The 19,977-nt window shown below is 40.1% G+C and overlaps 1 protein-coding gene across 8 annotated transcripts in view; it reads right to left on the reverse strand.

Annotated features, from left to right (window-relative positions):
* Window positions 1-12,258: 12,258 nt before the first annotated feature.
* The window catches only part of LOC106961710 (phosphatidylinositol 4-phosphate 5-kinase type-1 gamma-like), a 16,823-nt gene continuing 9,104 nt past the window's right edge, over window positions 12,259-19,977 (reverse strand). For 4 of the 8 annotated variants that reach the window (XM_015055624.1, XM_015055622.1, XM_015055628.1 and 1 more), the window contains 13 exons: window positions 19,527-19,679; window positions 18,188-18,487; window positions 17,811-18,019; window positions 17,648-17,731; window positions 16,826-16,874; window positions 16,572-16,656; window positions 16,295-16,468; window positions 15,378-15,534; window positions 15,203-15,271; window positions 14,579-15,119; window positions 13,986-14,060; window positions 12,686-12,769; window positions 12,259-12,567 (listed from right to left, as the gene is read on the reverse strand). In XM_015055624.1, the coding sequence (XP_014911110.1) occupies window positions 12,565-12,567; window positions 12,686-12,769; window positions 13,986-14,060; window positions 14,579-15,119; window positions 15,203-15,271; window positions 15,378-15,534; window positions 16,295-16,468; window positions 16,572-16,656; window positions 16,826-16,874; window positions 17,648-17,731; window positions 17,811-18,019; window positions 18,188-18,487; window positions 19,527-19,679 (1,983 nt within the window). In that variant the 3' untranslated portion in view covers window positions 12,259-12,564. Of the gene's footprint in view, window positions 12,568-12,685; window positions 12,770-13,985; window positions 14,061-14,367; window positions 14,403-14,578; window positions 15,120-15,202; window positions 15,272-15,377; window positions 15,535-16,294; window positions 16,469-16,571; window positions 16,657-16,825; window positions 16,875-17,647; window positions 17,732-17,810; window positions 18,020-18,187; window positions 18,488-19,526; window positions 19,680-19,977 lie in introns of those variants that run through there. The other 4 variants (XM_015055623.1, XM_015055626.1, XM_015055625.1 and 1 more) reach the window with 4 other exon arrangements.

Raw genomic sequence — 19,977 nt, forward strand, 5'->3', positions numbered from 1 at the left:
GTGAAAGGTGACACGGTTAAAGAACATAATGCGCTTGGTGTGTTTTTTTTTTTTTTTTTTTTTTGGGGGGGGGGTTGCGCTTCACTTGAATTAAATGTATTTCTTTTTGTTTGTTTTATCTGATGAATGTGTGCGTGTGTGTGTGTGTGTGTGTGTGTGCGTGTGTGTGTGTACACTGTGTAGCATGAAACCATTCAACATGAACTCTCCTTGTTAAGATGTGTCGGCTGTCTTCATGTAATCTTAATATGCAAAGTTTAAGAGATAGCGGGAGGACTCAGACAGAATGTATCACTTTGAGCTCTTACTGATTTCACACCAGTGGATTGTTTCTAATCAAAGCCTGATTTGATTGTTATTCTTAATCTTTTTTTTTTTTTCCAGATTGAACAAACTATTGCTTTTGTCGACTTAGACAGTTAGATTAGAATGTCATTCATCTGTGTCTATATATACATACACACACTCTTTGATGCTGAGGATTAGCTACTTGAAGCATTTTGTTTATTTATGGTCCTTTTTTTTATCAAGTTTGTACATTGTAAAATAGAAACGCTGAGGAGATGTAATGAGTGCCATATTGCGTTGCAATAAATGCCAAACTCATTGGTGTACTTCATGGTTGATTGTCGTTGAACAGCAGTGCAGAACAAAAAAAAAACAAACAAAAAAAAGCCTTTACATAAATTAATCTTTTATCACAAAAGACAAAAGCCGACCCTCAACCTGAAAAGTTTTAGGATGATTCACGTTATTGGTTCAAGTACGTTTAATTTGTAGAGGGAAAAAAAAAAAAAAAAAAAACACGTAGAGAAATGAGTGTTTACCAAAAATCCTGGTGGAACAATCGGTGGCACTCCAGGGTCGATGCTTTTAATGACTTTAATCATTTTTGGCGATTGGACGGCACTTTGATCTTTTCCTCTGGCAATCAGCATGAGGGATCTTTAACCATTCCTCTTTGCAAATTCTCTCAAGATCATCCCGAATCGGGGATCTTTTCTCATTCTGTCTTTTCTTTAGATCACTTGCATATTTTCGGTATGCAAGTGATCTTGCATACCGAAAGATCACTTGGTATGAACTAGCTCAGTTCAGGCTAGTCCGGGCGTTAAGTGTAAACTTTGTATTTAATACATTTTAAAAAGCGTTGACCCTTTTTCACAATTTTCAGTCTGAACTGTTTATCTTTGTTAGGAGTATCAGTGATTGTGCAGAGTAAAAAGCGGGATTTTTTTTTTCCCACTCCATAAATAAACTCAAAATAAAAGATGTATTTATAAATAAATATATATATATATATATATATATATATATATATATATATATATATATATATATATATATATATATATATATATATATATATATAGATATAGATATAGATATAGATATAGGGCGCGCTACGGCCATAAAAGATCCATTTATTTTAAGGCTCTTTACACATTGTCACTTTGTGCCAACAAATGTGGCAGGCGCTATGCATTGTTTGTGTAGTAACTTGAGGTGCTTTCCGTTTTTAATCTTGGCAATATAAGTGTCCTCTGTGAAAGCCGAGACTGAGTAAGAGGTTCCTGCAACGAGGAAAACAACCCTGGAAGGACACCCTGCTGAAGTGCCGCTGGTGTAATGACACACGGAGTTGGGTTGGTGTTTTGAGGAGGAGAGAACAAACACAAAGAGAAAAGAGACAAAAAGAAAAAAAAGAGGAGGCAAAAAAAAGCGAGAAAAAAGACTGGCTTGAATGGAAAGGGGGTAAAAAAACAAAAACGAGAGAGTGAGATGTCATCTGCGTGGCATCACATTTTTTGTCAGCTAAATCGGGCTGAGTCTGCAGTGCAAACCTGTCGAATCAGCAAACATCTGTCTCCCACCGCCAACCACACACAGATATATTCACAGCATACATATAAATGTATACACACACACAGAGAGAGAGACTCCAGGGAGTTGATTGGAGGAAGCCTTTGATATTTAAAGAGCGAGAGGATATGATCTGGTTTCTGGCAACGTTGTCAATGTTTTTTCAGCCTAATGAGAGTTGCTAGCTTCCAACACACAAGCGAATGCACACGCATACCCTCACACACTCTCAGACCCCTGCCTCCCTCTTACATCCAAATAACACCGCTGCAAACGAAATGCTGATGGTGGTTAATGAGGCAGAAGCCTCTGAGTAAGAGACACAGGAAGAGAGATGGAAGGATGGAGCCTCGCCTCTAGGCAATGAAACAGAAAGCTTCTGTCACTTAATGAGATACTGACACCACATTATGCAGGTAGCTGAAAGTGGCGATACGACACACTGAACCCTGGTTGAAAATATGCACACTGGCACCTTTACAGACAGGAAGTAGCTGTAAGTGTCGAGCAAGTTATCCCCGTCGGCTGCTTCTAACTTCTCTTAAGTTTTGTCCAAGCTAGCATCACAAGGACATGGATGCTAGCTTGGACAAAACTAGCGTCCATGCTACTTAGGTCATTGGCATTAGCCCCTTTAAATCTAGCATTTTAAAAAGAGGAAGATGCAAAGAAGATGGACAAAAGTCGACCTACACAAATGCATCGAGTGGAGGCTGAAGCCGTTTTCACTCATGAGAGCAGTTCAGTCAGATTTTAGCTGCTTTAAGTTTTCATACTCGCTTGGTTAATACTAATAGGAACAAACTGACTGTGACGTAGTGGATGAGAGTGGATGGAGGAAGAAATGCTGGTAGCTACTCCTGGGGTTCCATTAATGGCTGAAGTTGGAAGTTAAGTTGACATCAACCCAACCTATTATTTTCCAGGTTCCAAGTTTGAAAAATAATTAGAACTTCTAATTGAGTCGTTCGGTGATCAGGCTAATGACTGGTACTCTTTTTACAAGCTAATGTCCTTTCTGCAGCAGGTTAGGGTTGCAATTCAGCTCTGAGAGAAGAGCCCCCCATGATAAGACACAAAAAGGATGTTGAAAACAAACAGCAAAAGTTAACTAGAAATGGAAAGCTACCACAATACTGCTTAGATTTTAACGCAGAAATGCAGGCCCAATCAAATGTCCTTACAGTATTGATGTATATACTTTATTAATCCCAGGGGAAAATTCACATTTCAGTAAAACCTGTCCACTAAACAATTAGCTGTGACTGATTTTGTATGAATTACAGAATCCGCGAAAAGTGGCACCGACAGTCAGTGTGATCTTAGGCTGCTGAGGTGTTAAGTGTAATGAAAGGGGTGCAAAAGTTGTCTTTGGTCTGTTTGTGTGTGGACTGCTTAACAACTCCCAAGCCAGCAGTCTACATCACAAATTGTGAAAGCCACAATGTAACAATTCTGTGTTAAAACTTATTTTTTTATTGTCCGCAGGCCACCCTCAAATTTTAGAAAATAGAATATTTGGGTTTTCATTAGCTTTAAGTCACAGTCCTTAGAATACAATGTGGCAAATCTGTAAACAAGAAAATTTTCTACTAAAGTAATTTGCTTTAGAGACCAAATGATATAGCTGCCAATTTAGTGTAACCAAATACAGTTATTTTTTTTGCCAAAAGCTTGTCTGAAGGAGTTCCACATTGTCATAAAAAGTATTAATTGTTGAGATGAAAGGACAGACAAGCCACACTGACTGATGGTAGAGGGAGCAGTAGTCTATTTAACCCTAAAAGCCACTCTCATCATATTGAGAGAGGCCAGATCAAATTGAACCTTTCTGTCTTCGTCTCTCAGTGGGCGGCGATTGTGGGGGTTTTGTTCCCAGATTAGGGCGGGTATGGAACCGGTTAATCCTGCCAGGGTTTCCATGTGGGAGTGGCAGCAGGGTGTCTTTACTGTGCGGCCAGCCGTAATCTAAAGGCTGCGAGATTAGGCTTTATACCGGAGCACGTTCACTCGCGCACAGACAGAGGCGAGCTGCACAAAGTCGAGGTTTGTTTCAGGATTAAAAGCATCACCTCAATGACTGATATAGTGCCACAGGCATTCCCACGGTAAGCGTGATGAGGATGTCTGTTTGATAGCTGTAAGTGCTGAGTTTGTGTGTTTATTATAATAATAAATAAAAAACCAGGGAGAAAGCCATTGCTGTGTCAAACGGAAGGTCAACATTTCGCATGCATTATTTTATAAGTTGTAAAAATATAAAATTAGCAATTAAGAAGAAAAAAACTCAAACAACTGCTGCTGAGCAGCAGGTATTTTCAGCTGCTCCTGATGAGACACGGAGGTGGAAAAGAAGCTCAGGCCAATGACAAGAGAGACAAATCTGTTCACATTTTTTGAAACAGATGTGCCCACAGTTATGGATGCATTAAGTTACATTTAATCGGTCATAGCTATTTCCCTTCAATTTTTTTATTTTATTTTATTTGAAATTTCAGTGTTTGCTTTTGTCTTTGCACACAACCCCCCCACCCCACCCCAAAAACAAAACATGCAAATAATGTGGCTGCTTAAACAGATTTGGGTTCCTGCAACCAGATAATATTTGGACCTCAAACACACTCGGAATCACACACACACCACTTCAGTGCCACTAGAGAAGCAACTGCCCAAGCTGGCAGGCCATGCTCCCCTCATTATGCTGGCCACTCACTCGTGTCCTGGCTCTGTTTCCTCTCCTGCTGCCTCTGCTGCGTCTGCTGGACAGGTAGCATCTGACTCACATTAGGCTGCTATTCATGGCTTTTATGGAGGCCATTATCAAATACTTACACAGAAAACATCCAATGAGGGACTCTTTTAGCTATGGAACATGTCATATTGTACATTAAAAGTATGACATTATTGTAATTGTCCTTTGTGGACGAGACTTTCTTTTTTGCAAAGGCTCCAGATTGTATAAAGGCGTTTACTGGCATTTGACCCGAGGTGTCTTTGACTTGCTGCATACAAACAGTTTTCAAACGTCACCAACAGTGTCTTCAGAGTCACTGGGTTCCAGTTCTTTCACTCTGTTTCTTCCAGTAGTTTTGCGTTTCATCTACAGCACCGCCCATCTCACTTATAATGGTTTAAAAGCTGAATGCGTTACAGTTATGCTACATGTTTTTGTTTAAACAGTGACTCAATTTTGTTTTGTTTTTTTATTCGAGCTTTACTTAACCAGGAAGGTCCCGTTGAGATTAAAAACCTCTTTTTCACAAGCGTAATCCCGGGCCAAGATGCAGAAAAAGTGAAAAGTCAAAGTGTTTACAAATGATGGCTGATGGGTCAACAAGGCTGTTTTTTTTTTGTTTGTTTTTTTTTATCCTTCAGCACAATATTCACAAACACTTTACATCTCACAACTTGCAACAAAATTTCAACGATTTAAGCGAAAATCTTATAGATATGGAGCAGACGTATCTGAAACACAAAAGCCTTATAAATATTGCATCGAAGCATGTCTTTTGTAGTTGTACATTGATATTGTAATTCAATGTACTATACACTTCTGCTTTGAGCCAATCCATAATTATTCCATGTGTTGTTAAAAGTACAGTAATGATTCACAATCTTCCATGAGGAGACAAAAGCCCATGTAGGATATCCAGGCACTGCCTTACTGATCCTTCGATGTTTTGCTCTAAAATCAAATCAGCCTCTAAAGACTTCAGCGGTAAAGAAGCAGTCGTCAAACAGGCTGATAAAACACCTCTGGGTAGAATACAGCTCTGGGTTTAGACAAGTTACTGCCCTATAGACATCTGATTAGAGTGACATTTAAAGTTACGTTTGAATGTGCAAATAATTTTTTTTAAATGTCATGCTAATTTTGGGCTTTTAATGATCCATTTGAACAATTATTTTTCAAGGTAGAGAGACAATATATATATATATTTATATTTATCAACAAGAATTGGGTGCAGAAAGCGTTTTATAGTTGTTGTTTGGTTTTTTTTTCTGATCCAGACAAAAATTTCTTTACTCATTTGTATCCAAGTTCAGCTGTTGATCTACAATTGAGAGAATTGATCGTTCTTAGGTTTGAAAACCTCTCCTTGACTCCAAAAAACACAATCCTTTTAATTACCAAGGACGTTACCTCAACTGGTCTCCGCTGGGTTTCCTGTCAGCTCCCTCAGATTTGACTTCAGAGGACGAGTTTCAACTTTATCGAACAGCGGCGTTGACCTTTTAGAGGAGTCGTTCATTAACTAAAAGGCAGCGTTACACCCACTGTCTACATTTTTAAGATAGTCTATGGATAGCACAAAAGGACGCAGAAATGCACTTAGTGGTGTTTAGCCTGAAATTCAACCCTCAATCTGCTTAAGTACGCACTTCAGAGTGCGTTTGTCAATGCGGTTGCATTTCAGGGTCTGTGTAATTCCTATCTTCGGCGCATCTCTGCAGACCTTTGATTTGAAAAGCACCCAAGTGGCTGCATTTGTCTTCCAGTCCACCGTCAACTTAGTGATAGCTTCCTGATTGAGAGAGACAGAGCAAAAACGATGGAGGAAGGCAAAGAGGCAGCACCACTCTGTCAAGGAAAGTTTCGTCCTTCATCAGCCCTACATCTCAGTTTCCTTCTATCCTCCATCTAATTAAAGAAGGATGGATGATCAATAGGGGAGAAGCAGTGGAAGGGGATTAGGATTAGAAATCGATGACTTTGTTTTCTTCGCTCGGCCAAAGATAAACACTGCCTTAAGACACTGACAACGCAACGGAGAGTCTTTTACAGCTTTTCATGCCTCAGAGAGGGCATGACATCCCCTCTGTGTGGACAAGATACACATCTGGTTGCTGCTTCTCACGCTGAGTTAAAAAGAGACGTTTCGATCCCTCCATGATACTGGGAAAAAAAAATAAATAAAAAATGGGGGATGGGCTCTGATCAAGTTTAGAAGGCATTTACGCTGAGATCTTTCACCAAGACATCAAGTATTGATGTTCCGTGGGCTTTATTTTCTGCATCACGGATAGGATGCATTTAAAGCAAGCGAAAGTGCGTCGCAAAAGCGTTTGTGTGCGATCCAGGTTGTGCAGCTCAGATCAGAGATTGACTGCCGGTTCGTATCAAATCGCCTGTTCAAGACTCCCTGAGAATAGCTTGAGATGACTGAGATGAAGAGGTGGCGCAACGCGCTGCTGCAAAGGCTGAAAAGGAAAAAGTGATGCTCCTAAAAACCTGAGTGGGCTGGAAGGAGGGAGGCAAGGCATTCTGGGTAGGTGAGGCTTCACCTCCCACACAGGGTTTCAAAAACATACCCCCTGCTTTGATCTGTCTCTGCATTTTCTCTCTCTCTCTCCCTCTCTCTCCATCAACTTCACTTTCCTTCCTTTTCACATGCAGAAACACACACGGTGCACACACACACACACCCTGTTTGTTGTGGCTTTCGCCCCTCTCCTCTTTGAAGGAACAAAGGCATTTGTCTATGCTCCCTAGAGATGAAAGCCCAGCTTTCAGATGACCCATTCACCTTTGGTACAGGTGCTGCCACTCCAATTTATTTATTTCTTTGTAAAATTAGAAGGTTTGTTATTAGATTTATTTGCCACTAAGGTTTCGGTGAAGACGTCACGACAATCAGAAACCTATTCTTCCCATTCAGAGTCACAGGTGTCTGATGTGTGGATGGGAGCACGCAGCAGAGCAGAGGAGCAAACGGACAGCTGACAAAGAAAGGCGTTTATCCTGTCTTCAGTTCAACTGACATGCATGAAATTGGGTTGTGGAGATAAACAGAGTATCCTCAAGTGAAGGCAACATAAAGGTCCGATACCGCTGCTGCTGCTGCGCCCGTTTTTCACAACCCTTTTTTTTTTTTTTTTCTCTTTCTCTCTCTCTGTGGGTTTGATCTCTTTGTACTGAATGAACGGTAAACAGCTGCTTCTGTTTTTTCTTTTATGTGAAGAAGAAGATACAAGTTTCACGTAATAAAACATTTCCACAAACATCAACAAAAAGTGAAAATTGCATTTGTTCAAGGGACGGTAACAGGAGTTAACGTGTTAAGAGCTCATTGCCGTTTGTAAGATTGGTGCTGCTTAAAAGTGGCAGAATTGTACTTTTACATCTGTCTATCTCTAATTTATACTAAATGAAGACACCAAGAAAACCTGAAGTGTCCTTCTACAGAATATATTCATCTTCCACTTCCTGTGATCTAGCGAGAATGTAGCTTTTCCGCAATGAATTTGTGTCGCTATGGCATCTTGAAAACAGTCTGTTTATCATCGGGAAGCAGCATTTTGGATTCTCCAAACACATTACTGTTGAAAAATTGAGAATAAAACTTTTTTTTTTTTTTTTTTAATAAAATTGTAGATAACCAGGGTTATTTGTAGCATCATCAGACTGAACAGTTTTGCAACATAACCTGTGCTCAGGATCCACTTGTACTTGCGGAACAGGAAGCCCTACAGATACCCGAGAAAGCTGATTGAACAGACATAGGAAGGAGAAAAAGGATTATGTGTTTATAAGGATACGTGTGCGGGTGCGAATGTGTGTGTGTGTGTGTATACAAGAAAAATTTCATTCCAGGCCAGTTGGTCAGGTGGCTGCTGATCCTTGTCCATCACACATTCCATCATGGCCAGACATGGCTGACTTGTCACCATGAGTGACACAACTCCAGCTTCTACATAAAGCATCCTCAGCGTAACAGATGTGCACCTGGAAACATCTGGCATTCTAAAAGTGCCATGTGCTCATTCAGATGTACTTTGTAAAAGTCATTTTTAAAGGTAACTTAATATGAATTTAATATGCAGAAACTTTAAAATGATGTATACACCTTGGACTACTTTTGGCATTACAACCACAGACCTCAATGTAATTTGGCAGGACGTTATGTCGGAAAACAGGAAAAAAAAAAAAGTTTTCTAAATTCTTTACAACATCCTTCTCATGCTAAAACTAACAGTATTTGTTGTCCATTTGTAATGATCCCCCGGTTTTTTTCTCTAACTATAAAGGAAGTAGTTCAAAGACTGTCTATAAAATTTGATTAATTAGCAAATGGAGTCCATCTGTGAAACATTCAATCTGAGTCCAGTTGTTGTGTGAAGGCTTCTGAGGTTTGTTGGAAAACATTAGTGAAGAAACAGCATCATGAAGATCACAGAGAAGAGCAGACAGCTCAAGAAAAAAGTCGTGAAGAGATCTACTGATGAGATTACAAAGTAATACTTTGAAGAGTCTTATTCAGTCCAGCAGCCGAAGAGGAACAACTCCAGTCCTGTAAAGAGACCAACCATTCACCCAAACAAGTTAGGTAAAGACATTCAAATCTGGAGGAGTAGCCAAGCGATCCACGGTTATTCTGGGGGAGCTGCAGCGACCAAAAGCTCAGGTGAAGGAATCTGTTGACAGAACAATTAATATTCATACCTACAACAAATGTGTTCATTAACAGAGGCTAGACTGTTAAACTGCTGAAAGAGAGCAACAATAACAACTCCATGCAGTTTGCTGGTTTGCTGTAAGCCACACAGGAGTACACAGAAAACATGTCAAAGAAGTCGCTCAGATGGCACTTTGTCCTAAATGCAAAATGCAAAACTGCATATCTTATTTTTAGAATAATTTGAAATTGTGTCATTTTTTTTTCCTTCCATGTCACAGTTGTACACTACTTTGCATTAATATATCACAACAAATGTGAAAAAGTGTAACTGGTACAAACTCTATGACAAGACTCAAAGAGTCCGCTTACGAGAAAGCATTATTGAATCTTTTTTCTATCCATCTTCTGCGGGCGCTACAGCCTGCAGCTATAAAATATAAAAGCCATACCCACTGAAGCAATAAAGATGTCATACAATTCTTTTTTGTGCATTAACATGTCAGTGTTATAAGGAGGGCTAATGAATGTGGCTTTAAATATGAGCCTCGCTTTTATGGTCCATCAAGACCACAATAAAGAGAAACGTGGCCTACAGGTGGCTTGTAATTCACCGTACGAGATTGAGAAATTCAATTTTAAAATGTAACAAAGAGAGGTCAATTTTAGATAACACGAAGCAGTGTGTTGATGTATAATAATCAAGATACAGCAGCGCAGAGTCCTTTTCAGGCGCTGTAGTGCCATCTGGTGGACTGATCTCTCTAAACTCAAATGGGGGGGGCGGTGGGGGGAGTGAACGGATTAGAAATAACCAACAATATTTAGACAACATCATTTTATTTTATTTTATTTTTTTCACAGTGATAATCTACAAATACTGTTGCCCACAAACAGGCAAGTCAACATCAGCAGTCTCAAATGACACAGTACAAAAAGAAACTCAAGACAGGGATTCGGTTCCCTGTTGTTCCAGCAGGTCACACAGTTCAAGGAAGATGTATTGCCAAACAAACTGCCGGGAAAACTGAAGAGTTTTCATTTCTGCATATGTTATGAAGTATCATGCTCCATTAAACAATTGGTCAACGGCGTTTTATTTTTCTCAGACAGTGAAAGCATGAAAAACAGGTGATTAAAATAAAGGTAAAACTCAGTAAATTCCAATGCATAAGATACTTTTTGTCAGTAACTCCATTCAAAAAGGGAAACTCATATTTCTGCATAAACGTACAGACTAATATGGGCTAGTTCTACTTTGAATTTGATGATTATGAAAGCTAGCTTTTGCTAATCCTGTGGTCTGAAAAAAATGCCTCTGCTAAAATCCTGACTGGGACCAGTCAGGACCAGTCTCCCTCTTACAGACCAGATTCATCGATCTTTGGCTGAATGCTCTCTCTAAATTACCATTTAGCATGTGCATGCAAATGCCAAGTTATTTGTCTGTTGTGGGTTTTTCTTGTGTTGCTCTGTCATGGAGAGGCGACCTATCAATATGACAGATAACCAGGCCATCAGGGCTGCAGGAAGCACCCCACCTCTCATCTAATGAGCAGCTGAGGTAGCGACTAGCACCCCCGCAGCCTTGTGTGGACAAGTGGGTATGACTATGAAAATCTAAAATTGTGTTTCTCCACACCTTTTCCTTCCACTCAACTTTCCGTACTTAACTTATTTGAATGCAGGCTTTTTATTAAACAATGACACGTCGTGGTGTATCCCGCTTGTAGGTGTCAATAATGGACAACTGTGTGAGCCGTCTTCTCCATGACTGTGTAGGCCATTGCATGAACTATTTCTACTATGAAGTATCATTGTTGGTTTTAAGTAGAATTCAGCTTTTGTAAAAAAAAAAAAAAAAAAAAAAAAAAAAAAAAACATTTTGGTTTTCATTAGCTTTCATAAAGTTAATAAGAATAAGCATTTAAAATAAATTATTCTGAGTGCACTAAATCTATTTATGATTTTCACTTTTCAAGCCGAGTTACTGAAATAAGTTGTCTTTACACTTTTTTTTTTATTTATTTATTGAGATGCTGCTGTATTCCATGACTTGTCACAACACCTTTTGACAATTTGACAAAAAGAGAACACAGGAAAAAAAAAAAAATCAACATGTGCATCTCTCAATCAAACACTGTAGACATGCAAACACATGCACACACAACATGTACACACTTACATGCATGTGCTCAAGCACATGAAAACTAATGATTTACGAAAGATATTTTATTATCTCACCGTTTTATCTCTTTTACCCTGCTACTAATATTTGGTATTTACTTACCTATATATATATATATATATATATATATATATATAGTTTTTTTTCCATATTTGAATTATTAAGTCATATTTTCTTTTTTATGATTTTATCAGAAAAAAATAAGCTTATGAGTTAGTTGATAAGGCATTTTGAACAAAACCACTTGCCTCCAGATTGTCTTTTTTTTTTTAACTGAACCACTACACACACCACTGGAGGACCACTGTATGCAAAGGGTTTACACTGTGTCTGAGTGTGTGTGTGTGTGTGTGCTAAGATCAATCAAAGACATAGTTAAAGTGCTAAAATCAAATTATACAGGGCTGACTCCCCTCTAGTTAAAACAAATGCACAACGAAGTCCAGGCTAATTACAAGTGAGTCAATAGGAGGAATCGATAACACATATTGCATAGGCAGAGCTGAGGAAAGGAATGTTTGATTCACCTTGCTTCGGCTGCTCCCTCTGCAGCCAAGCTGTTACTTATACACAAACTTTTGGCTTTTAAAAGAATAATAATTATAATTATAATAATAATAACAACAACAACAACAACAACAACAATGGTGGGGTTTGCACTGAAATTAAATTGTAATTAATTGACACAATATTTATGTCGTGGGAGTTAAATCGACGTTTGAATCTTGACAGTGATTATCCTGTTATAAGCATGAGCTTTATCACAATTACCAAAAATTGCTCACAGTGCTACTGAGCCGATTGTACCATAAGATTTATACGTTTCTCCACTTCTGTATGAGCAAATTGTCCTGATCGCGGCTACGTTGTAGTCTTCCACTATATTAGCAGTAAATCTCTCCGTACATTTGTTCGAGTGCATAATGCAAAGCTGCATTCTTTCAGCTGAATGCCAGGTAATAAGATTTACTCATAAGCAAAGCAGACTCTTACATGCAGCTTCAGCAGCCAGTAGTAAATCATCAGCCTCCTGCTGCCTGTACCATTAAACTCTCCCAGCTTTTGTGTGAGGAGAAAGCCTCTGGCTCCACCCACTGCCGCTGCCTCCGACTGAAATTACTGGAGGAGAAATAGAGATGATTAATATCAGATACGGGAGAGAGAAAGTCAATGCATAAATCAATTCATTCGGTATTTTTAGAGTTGACCATAAATCATGGCCGGAGTGTTGACTTACTGTTTCACTGTCCACATCTGAGTCTCTTCTGGACTCAGAGCTGCAGTGGAAAGGAGAGAAAACACAGCTCTGGTCCTCCTGAGTCTGTGGTTATACAAAGTAACCAGCATGGGGCAGCAGAAAAAGAAAAACAAATAGGTGGGTTATTGGCGGGGAAGAACGAATTTGAAGAAACATTTTATCTACATGTAATGGAATAAAGTTGCATCGTGCATGTTGGTAAGGTAGAGTCAAACTGGTGATTTTTCTTGCTTTAGTTTGTTCATATGTCAACTCAAATTAGTTTCAGTTACTTTACGAATAGTAAGTTGTACTAAAGGATCAGTTCAGGATTTTTGAAGTCAGGTTCTGATAAAATGGCCTGTATTTGTCTCCTGCTTTGCCAAGCTCAGAGGACCCCAGAGCGCTTCGCACTACATTCAGTCATTGACACATATCTTCGTTTAGAATAACCCAGAGGCTGAAACTGGAGGCCAGTTTGACAGGGGCAACACTCAAAGCGACCTTTTGTTGTCCTAAATTAACTCCAATGTCAAAAATGTAAAAAATCAAGAGCATTTTTTTTTGTTTTTAAACTGGTTTACTTTACTGTTCATCGGAATTGCTTCTCCATTCAAAGTACATTCATTTTCTATCTGAATAATGATCAAGTTATGCGTGGGACAGCGAACACAAAGATAGTTTAAAGATTCATACAGTAACAAACATAAACGTCTTGAGGCTGGACTTGTTTTAAAAAGGTAAAGATCCGATTTGGTCTTGAACCGGCTAATCAAAATGAGCACAAAATGAAAACAGTAAATGCATTATTTACTGGAAATAACTCACTTTCAACAGAATCTGACTCAAAAGTTCCTGAACTAACTTCTTAAAAGTAACATAATTTTTTTCTAAATATTTTATACCACTAATTCCATGGACTATGAAGAAATACAAAGTGCAACTTTATCAATCAGATAATTCACAAAAGCAGAAGAAAGGGAATCATTCCGGCTTCAGGGCTACAAAACAAAAATATCAAGGGGTCACTAAGAGATGAGTCTAACTACAAATTACCAACTACACATTCACTGGATATTTGTTGCATGAATATACATGGACCACATTTTACTGCTGATGTAGGAAACAAAGAGGCAGCCGTTTTCACATGCATTTCGTTTCTCTTCAGCCAAACAATCCATCAAAATTGGTTTTTGTTTTGACCACATTGTAGCAGCAATGCATTAAATAATCCCACTGACATATCTAGCAGCAATCCCTCGTCTCCCAGGCTACTATAGCTACCTAGCTAGCGACTTACGTTGTAACTCGAACTAGAGTTAAGTTTACGACGGCCAAGAACTGGAGAATACACCCAGTATCTTCCATCCGCATACTGATGATTGGACACACAGATGAGCACACGAGGGATGTGAAATGGGTTACACAAGATTATACAGGGAAAAAAAAAAAGAAGAAGAAAATGCAGAATGAACGTGGCAAACAATCAAATCAAAACCAGATGTAGTGAAAAGAACTGAACGAAAAAAAGGAGAACGATGGATGGACTTCATGCTGTGCAGGTTTTTTTTTGTTTTGTTTTTGGTGATATCAGTTAAAAGCAGGTCCTTTTTCAGGCATCAGGCTTTAGAAATAAAGCAGGAAGAGCAGCTCCCATAGCGTGCACACAGAGACCTTCTCACCATCACAACTCTACCACGCTATCCTGACTGGACCACTGCAGAGGATCCAGTAGATCATACAGAAACAGAAAGCAAGTTATCCTCACTGCCTGGTCTCAACTCACTCTTATGTGATTGTGACCTTTCAGCTAATTTCGGTTAGCTTTACTTCCCGATCCGTTCTCTGTCTATATGTGACATGAACACAGAAACATTTGGGGTAGGAACTTACAAAGTAAATGTCAGAGACCTGCACCTCCGCTTCCAAGGAGCTGTGGCTGCTGGACACCGAAAGCTGCTTTTGTGAAGTTCGCGGTTCTTCCTGAGGCAACTGGGGGCTCGAAGGGGCTGACGAGGGAGGCGTGGAGGGGAAATGCTGGGAGGAGCTGGCGGACGCCGGGTGGATGGGGGTGAACGCCGAGGCAGGAGTGAGGGTGGAGGCGTTTGGAGACAAACCGGTAAGCTGAACAGATTTTGCTTTAGAGCCAGAGACCGGAGAAGAGAGAATCAGAGACCGAGCGGCTCCTGGAGAGGTGAGCGGCTCGGTGGACGGACGGATGGACGAAGAAAGCGTAGAGGATGACTGGGCAGCACATTGAGCAGAGGAGGATGACGCAAAGGAAGGAGGAAGAGTGGCGGAGGAATATGCAGAGGACGGACATGCAGAGCTGGGGGCGGACGGCGCTGCTGTGCAAGTTTGATGACTGAGCGATTGTTGGCTGGAAGACGGGGTCTCTGCCCTCTGCGTCAGCTCCGTACTCTGCGGGATCTTGCTGTTTGAGAAAACACAAACGAAACAGATGAAGCACAACAAACATAACTGAGTGAGCGATAGCACTTTTGCTGAGGTTCGTACCTCAGCTCCACTTCCACGGTTATAGTGTCCTGACGTTCGCCGTGAACCTCAACCAGCTCTTTTTGTGATCTTTTTTTTTTGACACAAGAAAATAGAAAGTACGATTGAACATTTACAGTTGAGTGGGTCTCGTATCATAACACAACTGCTGGCATGCACGGACAATATCTCTGACCTGACAATGTTTGGTGAATGCATTTGTCTTCTGGGGCGCGGGTGTTCTGGAGTATCAAACGGGGTGGTCGGTAAAGAGTTGTTGGATGACAGTGTGGTTGCAATAGATGCTGTCGTTGCGTCTTCAAATGACGGAGGGGTGCAGGGTGGCTCTTTACCTGAATGGAGCAAAAGTACAACATTAATAGCATATGAGCGAGACAAAAGAAGTTATTTATTCACATTTCTGTTTGTTTTTTATTCCGACCATTAAAGTTACACACGCAGCTGCACGCTTCTGATTGGAAGCGAAATGTCAGTCTGCTTACTTCAATCAAAACCTTGTTTTAAGAGGGCCAACTGTGTTCTAACAGAACATTTAGGGCAGTGGTTTCTAGTTTGACAGCCTCACCTACTTTTAGTGACTATGACCAAAAAGCTCAATCTTTGTCTTGTCCGACCATAAAAGTTTTCTGCAGAAGCCATCTGGCTTAAATCGAGCTTCAGGGAGGCGATTCACGATCAAAGTCTTTATGCTTGACCAGCACCTTCTTATTTCAGGCTGATGTTAAAATGGGTTCACAGTGGACAATGACATCCAAACATCCAATTTCCTTTCATCTGGATATATCAACTTTGGGATTCAAATGGGTAAAACTTGTATGCAACCGGGTGTTCCGACAGGACAATGATCCCAACATAAATTGCAGAGAAACTTCTGAGTGGAGCTTCATTTTCTGTTTCCCTGGTTTCTACATTGCCTTTCCTTCCTCTCTAATTATATCTTTAGAGACTCCCTTTATATCAGCTAAACAAAAAAAAAAGGAGTAAGCCATTGAGGATGAAAGTAAGAGACATAATGTATTGAAGCAGTTAAATCGCAGTGAAAGAAAAAGGCATTTTAGTGTTATTACTATTACTGCTTCCAGCATAGCGCACCATTCTCTTCCTGTATAGAGAAGCTACGGGCTCCTCTGAGGTTCTCCAAGTTCTCCAGGTTTTCCTGCCTTTCGTCAGTCAGTGAGGGACGCTGTCCGGCCGATCCGCCTCCGGCACTGTACTTGGACCCCGAGAGGGCCCCTCGACCTTTCTTAGACGGAGATGGCCGTAATGCTGGAAGGAAAAATGTGATTTACCTTGAAACCTCGTGCAGAACGCTAGATGTTCATACCAGTAATCAGAATGACAAATACATGTTGTGAAATGTTCAACTCACAGCAGCTTTTCCTGAAGACAACTGTGCTGCAGAACTTGAAGAACCTCTCCGCATAGAAGCTGGGTCTGTGGACCGACACCGTGTCCTGCGATGCAACGGAAGACAGCAGTGTTCAAAATTAAGTCTTGCCCTCCAACAACAATGACTATGGAAAGACTTAGCATAGTTAATTAGCTTGCATAAATAGACAGCTTAATGTGGATTGGTGTACTTAAATAAAGAAAATTAAAAGCAGCCACATGAAAGCAACTTACTCCATCGTGGATGAGAGACTTCCAGGAGTGTTCCAGTTTTTTAATCAGCCTGTCAGACAAAACAATTACATTTAATTACAGACTTCATTGACGTGTATTTTAAAGTGTATTTAAAAGAATGGCTCATCATTTGTTCCCTGGCATCTTCTTGCAACATCACATTGCTATTTAAAGTGAATTGCAAACCTATACCAGTCATATCATTTTGTCATATATCAACCGGAATGACAGTTGCAAGTTGGGATTTTTTTTTTTTTTTTTAGCAAATAAAATCCTAGAAATGTGCCATGCGTTTGGATGTTACAGAACCTGCTGCTGCTGCAGTTACAGCTGCAAAGTCTTTGGAGTTTGTCTCTTCTAGCTTTGCACATCTAGAGCCTCAATTATTTTTGCTAATTCTTCTTTGCAAAATAACTCAGTCAGATTGGATAAAGAGAATCTATGAATATCAAACTTCTGGTCTTTCATCAATTTCTCAACATGATGAAAATCTGGACTTTGACTACGCTTGTCCTGCCACACATAAAGACCTACTAGGTGTCCAGTCAACAGGTTCTTTCAACCTCTTGCAGCTTTATTTCTGACCTGTCTGCTGTGTTCCTAGCTCTTAATAATGCTCTTTCTTTTCATACATTTTCTCTAAAAGCACCCAAAGTTACACTGAATTTTATTTAGGCTTTCAGAGTTATTCATAAGTTTTTATTTTTATTTTTTTACTTTCTTCCATTTTTTGAATATGTCATGCCTCAGTTACCGCCCCTGTTAGTCTCCTTTCTTGAGCATAGTGGTAATTAAAATGCAACAAATAAGCTCATTTTCTACCTGTAGGACTGCAGAATGTCAATAATCCCAATGAACAGCAGGAGGCGCTCTCCTTTACTTCCCATTGCTGGGATTCCTCCCATACTAGATAAGAAAAATAATTTGCCATTAGGTTTAAATGCTGTAGGACGACGACGGTCAATATTTTGAAATAGGGACATACGTGTCATCATGCTCCAGTGCGTCCCTGCATGTGGACCCGCCCTGTATGGACTCCATAGCGGTGGAATAGAGAGCCCTCTGTCCTGCAGGCTTCTTCTCATCGCCGCCTCCTGCTGGTGAGCCCTGGGACTGATTTTCTTTCTCTGCTAGGGTTTGGTTGTGAACGCCAAGCAGCAAACTGTAATCCATGATCTTAAAACTTTCCAGAACCTACAAAGGAACGAAGTGTGTTTTGAGATGTTCTCTGACAACATAATGAAAATGTTTTAAGGGGATTTAAACAAAATGTTCTTTGTTGCAACACCTGCTTTTATTTTTATTTTTTTTACTTTATCTATTAACCCATAATGCGTTCCCCCTCTTTGCCATCTTTCTCACCAGGCAGTCCCGTTGCAGTGTTTTGACCAAAGCGCTGTACATTTCCTGATCCAAAGTGAGGCCCTCGGGAACGTCGCTCAGAAAATCCAGGTCTTTAAACGTGGGCTTGGACTTCTCCCTTTCCTTCTTGGAGGCTTGCCTCTTGTACGTTGAGCCCTTGAGGTCGAACTTGAGGTGCATGCGAACCGAGCGTGGCAATATATTGTTCATCACAATTATTCGAATGTTCTTGCCGCCACACTGGACGCAGTAAAGGCCAAAAAACTTGGGCAGCAAAGTGCGGGGGTTCTGGTTCAAGTTCTGGTCGACGGGTTGAAAGACAAAGGCAGAGGAAAAGGAAAAAGGAAACAAAGCATATTAGTGGTAAATGGGCTTATGCTCCATTGGGGCTCGCACCTGCCAGACAGCGTGACCTCATCGGGCCACGCCACAAGCCTGCGCGCGCACTTAACTCCTCGCCGAGAACTGAGCATGCCTGTGAGCTTTGACCCATCCCAAAGTCACCTGCTGATGTCACAGCTGACAGAGAGCCAGCATCAGCGGTGGATAAAGAGGATAAACATGACTGGAAGATTCTGTTGCACCGCTCCTCTTGAGTAAGAGGCCATGCACACAAACAGCTCACTATCCCTACTGCTCTCAGAGAGATTTAGTAGATTTAATTATGTGCTTTGCAAAACTATTTCCCTTGTTAAGATGTCTTCTGCTTTTTGCTTGCTTGTCGCACTTGGATGACGAATATCAATGTCAGAGAAAGATAACCAGAGTGAAAGCAAAATGCAGTTGGTGAATTCATGTATTAAGAGGACAAAGTGTGCAAACCCGTCTGGTTCTTTATGAAGGGGTAGCTGCCCACCAAATGTACCATTTTCATGGTAAGTTTTCCAGGTACTGCGGCAGTAACGCAGCCCCTGACTATCACTCTACCATGCTCAACTGGAGCCGTCATGTTTTTTTTGTTTTTTTTTTCTGAAATGCTGCATTAGTTTTACTGCGGATGTAATAGGACGCACACCTCCCGAAAAATTCACCTTTTGTCTCTCAATGATTTTTTTTTTTCCTAGAAGTCTTGGGGATCATCAAAATATGTTTTGCCAAATGATTAGTCATCAAAAAATGTGGCTAATCAGTTAATTTATAAATAAACTGGGTAGGGGAGGTTATATAGTTATTTTCCCCCTTAATAAACTAATTAATAGTGTTAAAACCGATTTTTGCATTTACTCAGATATATCTTTCTCATATTAAACTTTTTTTTTTTGATCATGTGAATCATACAAATTAAATATTGGAAGGCCTACTAAGAATACTTTTTTTTTCAAAAATCCTATCTTCTTACCATGTAATATCCAGGGAGTAATTTCTGCAGAAACTCTGCCTCCTTGTGCAGGACGGTTTTGATGATAAACTCGTCATCACTGGTCACATAGAAAATGGAGCCGCTCGCTCCCGGATTGCTCAACTCAATCAGCGGCTCGTTACACAGCGAGTACTAGATGGAGAGACGGAGGACAAACAGATTAAAATTGGGCCTGCCAAGTCTGCTGCTCAGACTCATCGTCTGAAAGTAATAATACAGACACAGACTAATATTTGTTTTTTTTGTTTTTTATACATATTGAATTTTATGACAAGCCTGGCAATTAATTTGTTGGAGGTGATGATAAATGTACTTCAGTAAAACTTAGTAAATAAATAAAACACTACTAATCATTTATGTAACATAATCAGGGCTTGCGGGAGGTTTTGTGTTTGGAATGGTCAAACCACATTAGCAAACATATATATAT

This window comes from Poecilia latipinna, unplaced genomic scaffold (genome assembly GCF_001443285.1).
Source record: "Poecilia latipinna isolate Pla-1442-1.1 unplaced genomic scaffold, P_latipinna-1.0 Scaffold1326, whole genome shotgun sequence".
NCBI classification, from domain to species: Eukaryota; Metazoa; Chordata; class Actinopteri; order Cyprinodontiformes; family Poeciliidae; genus Poecilia; species Poecilia latipinna.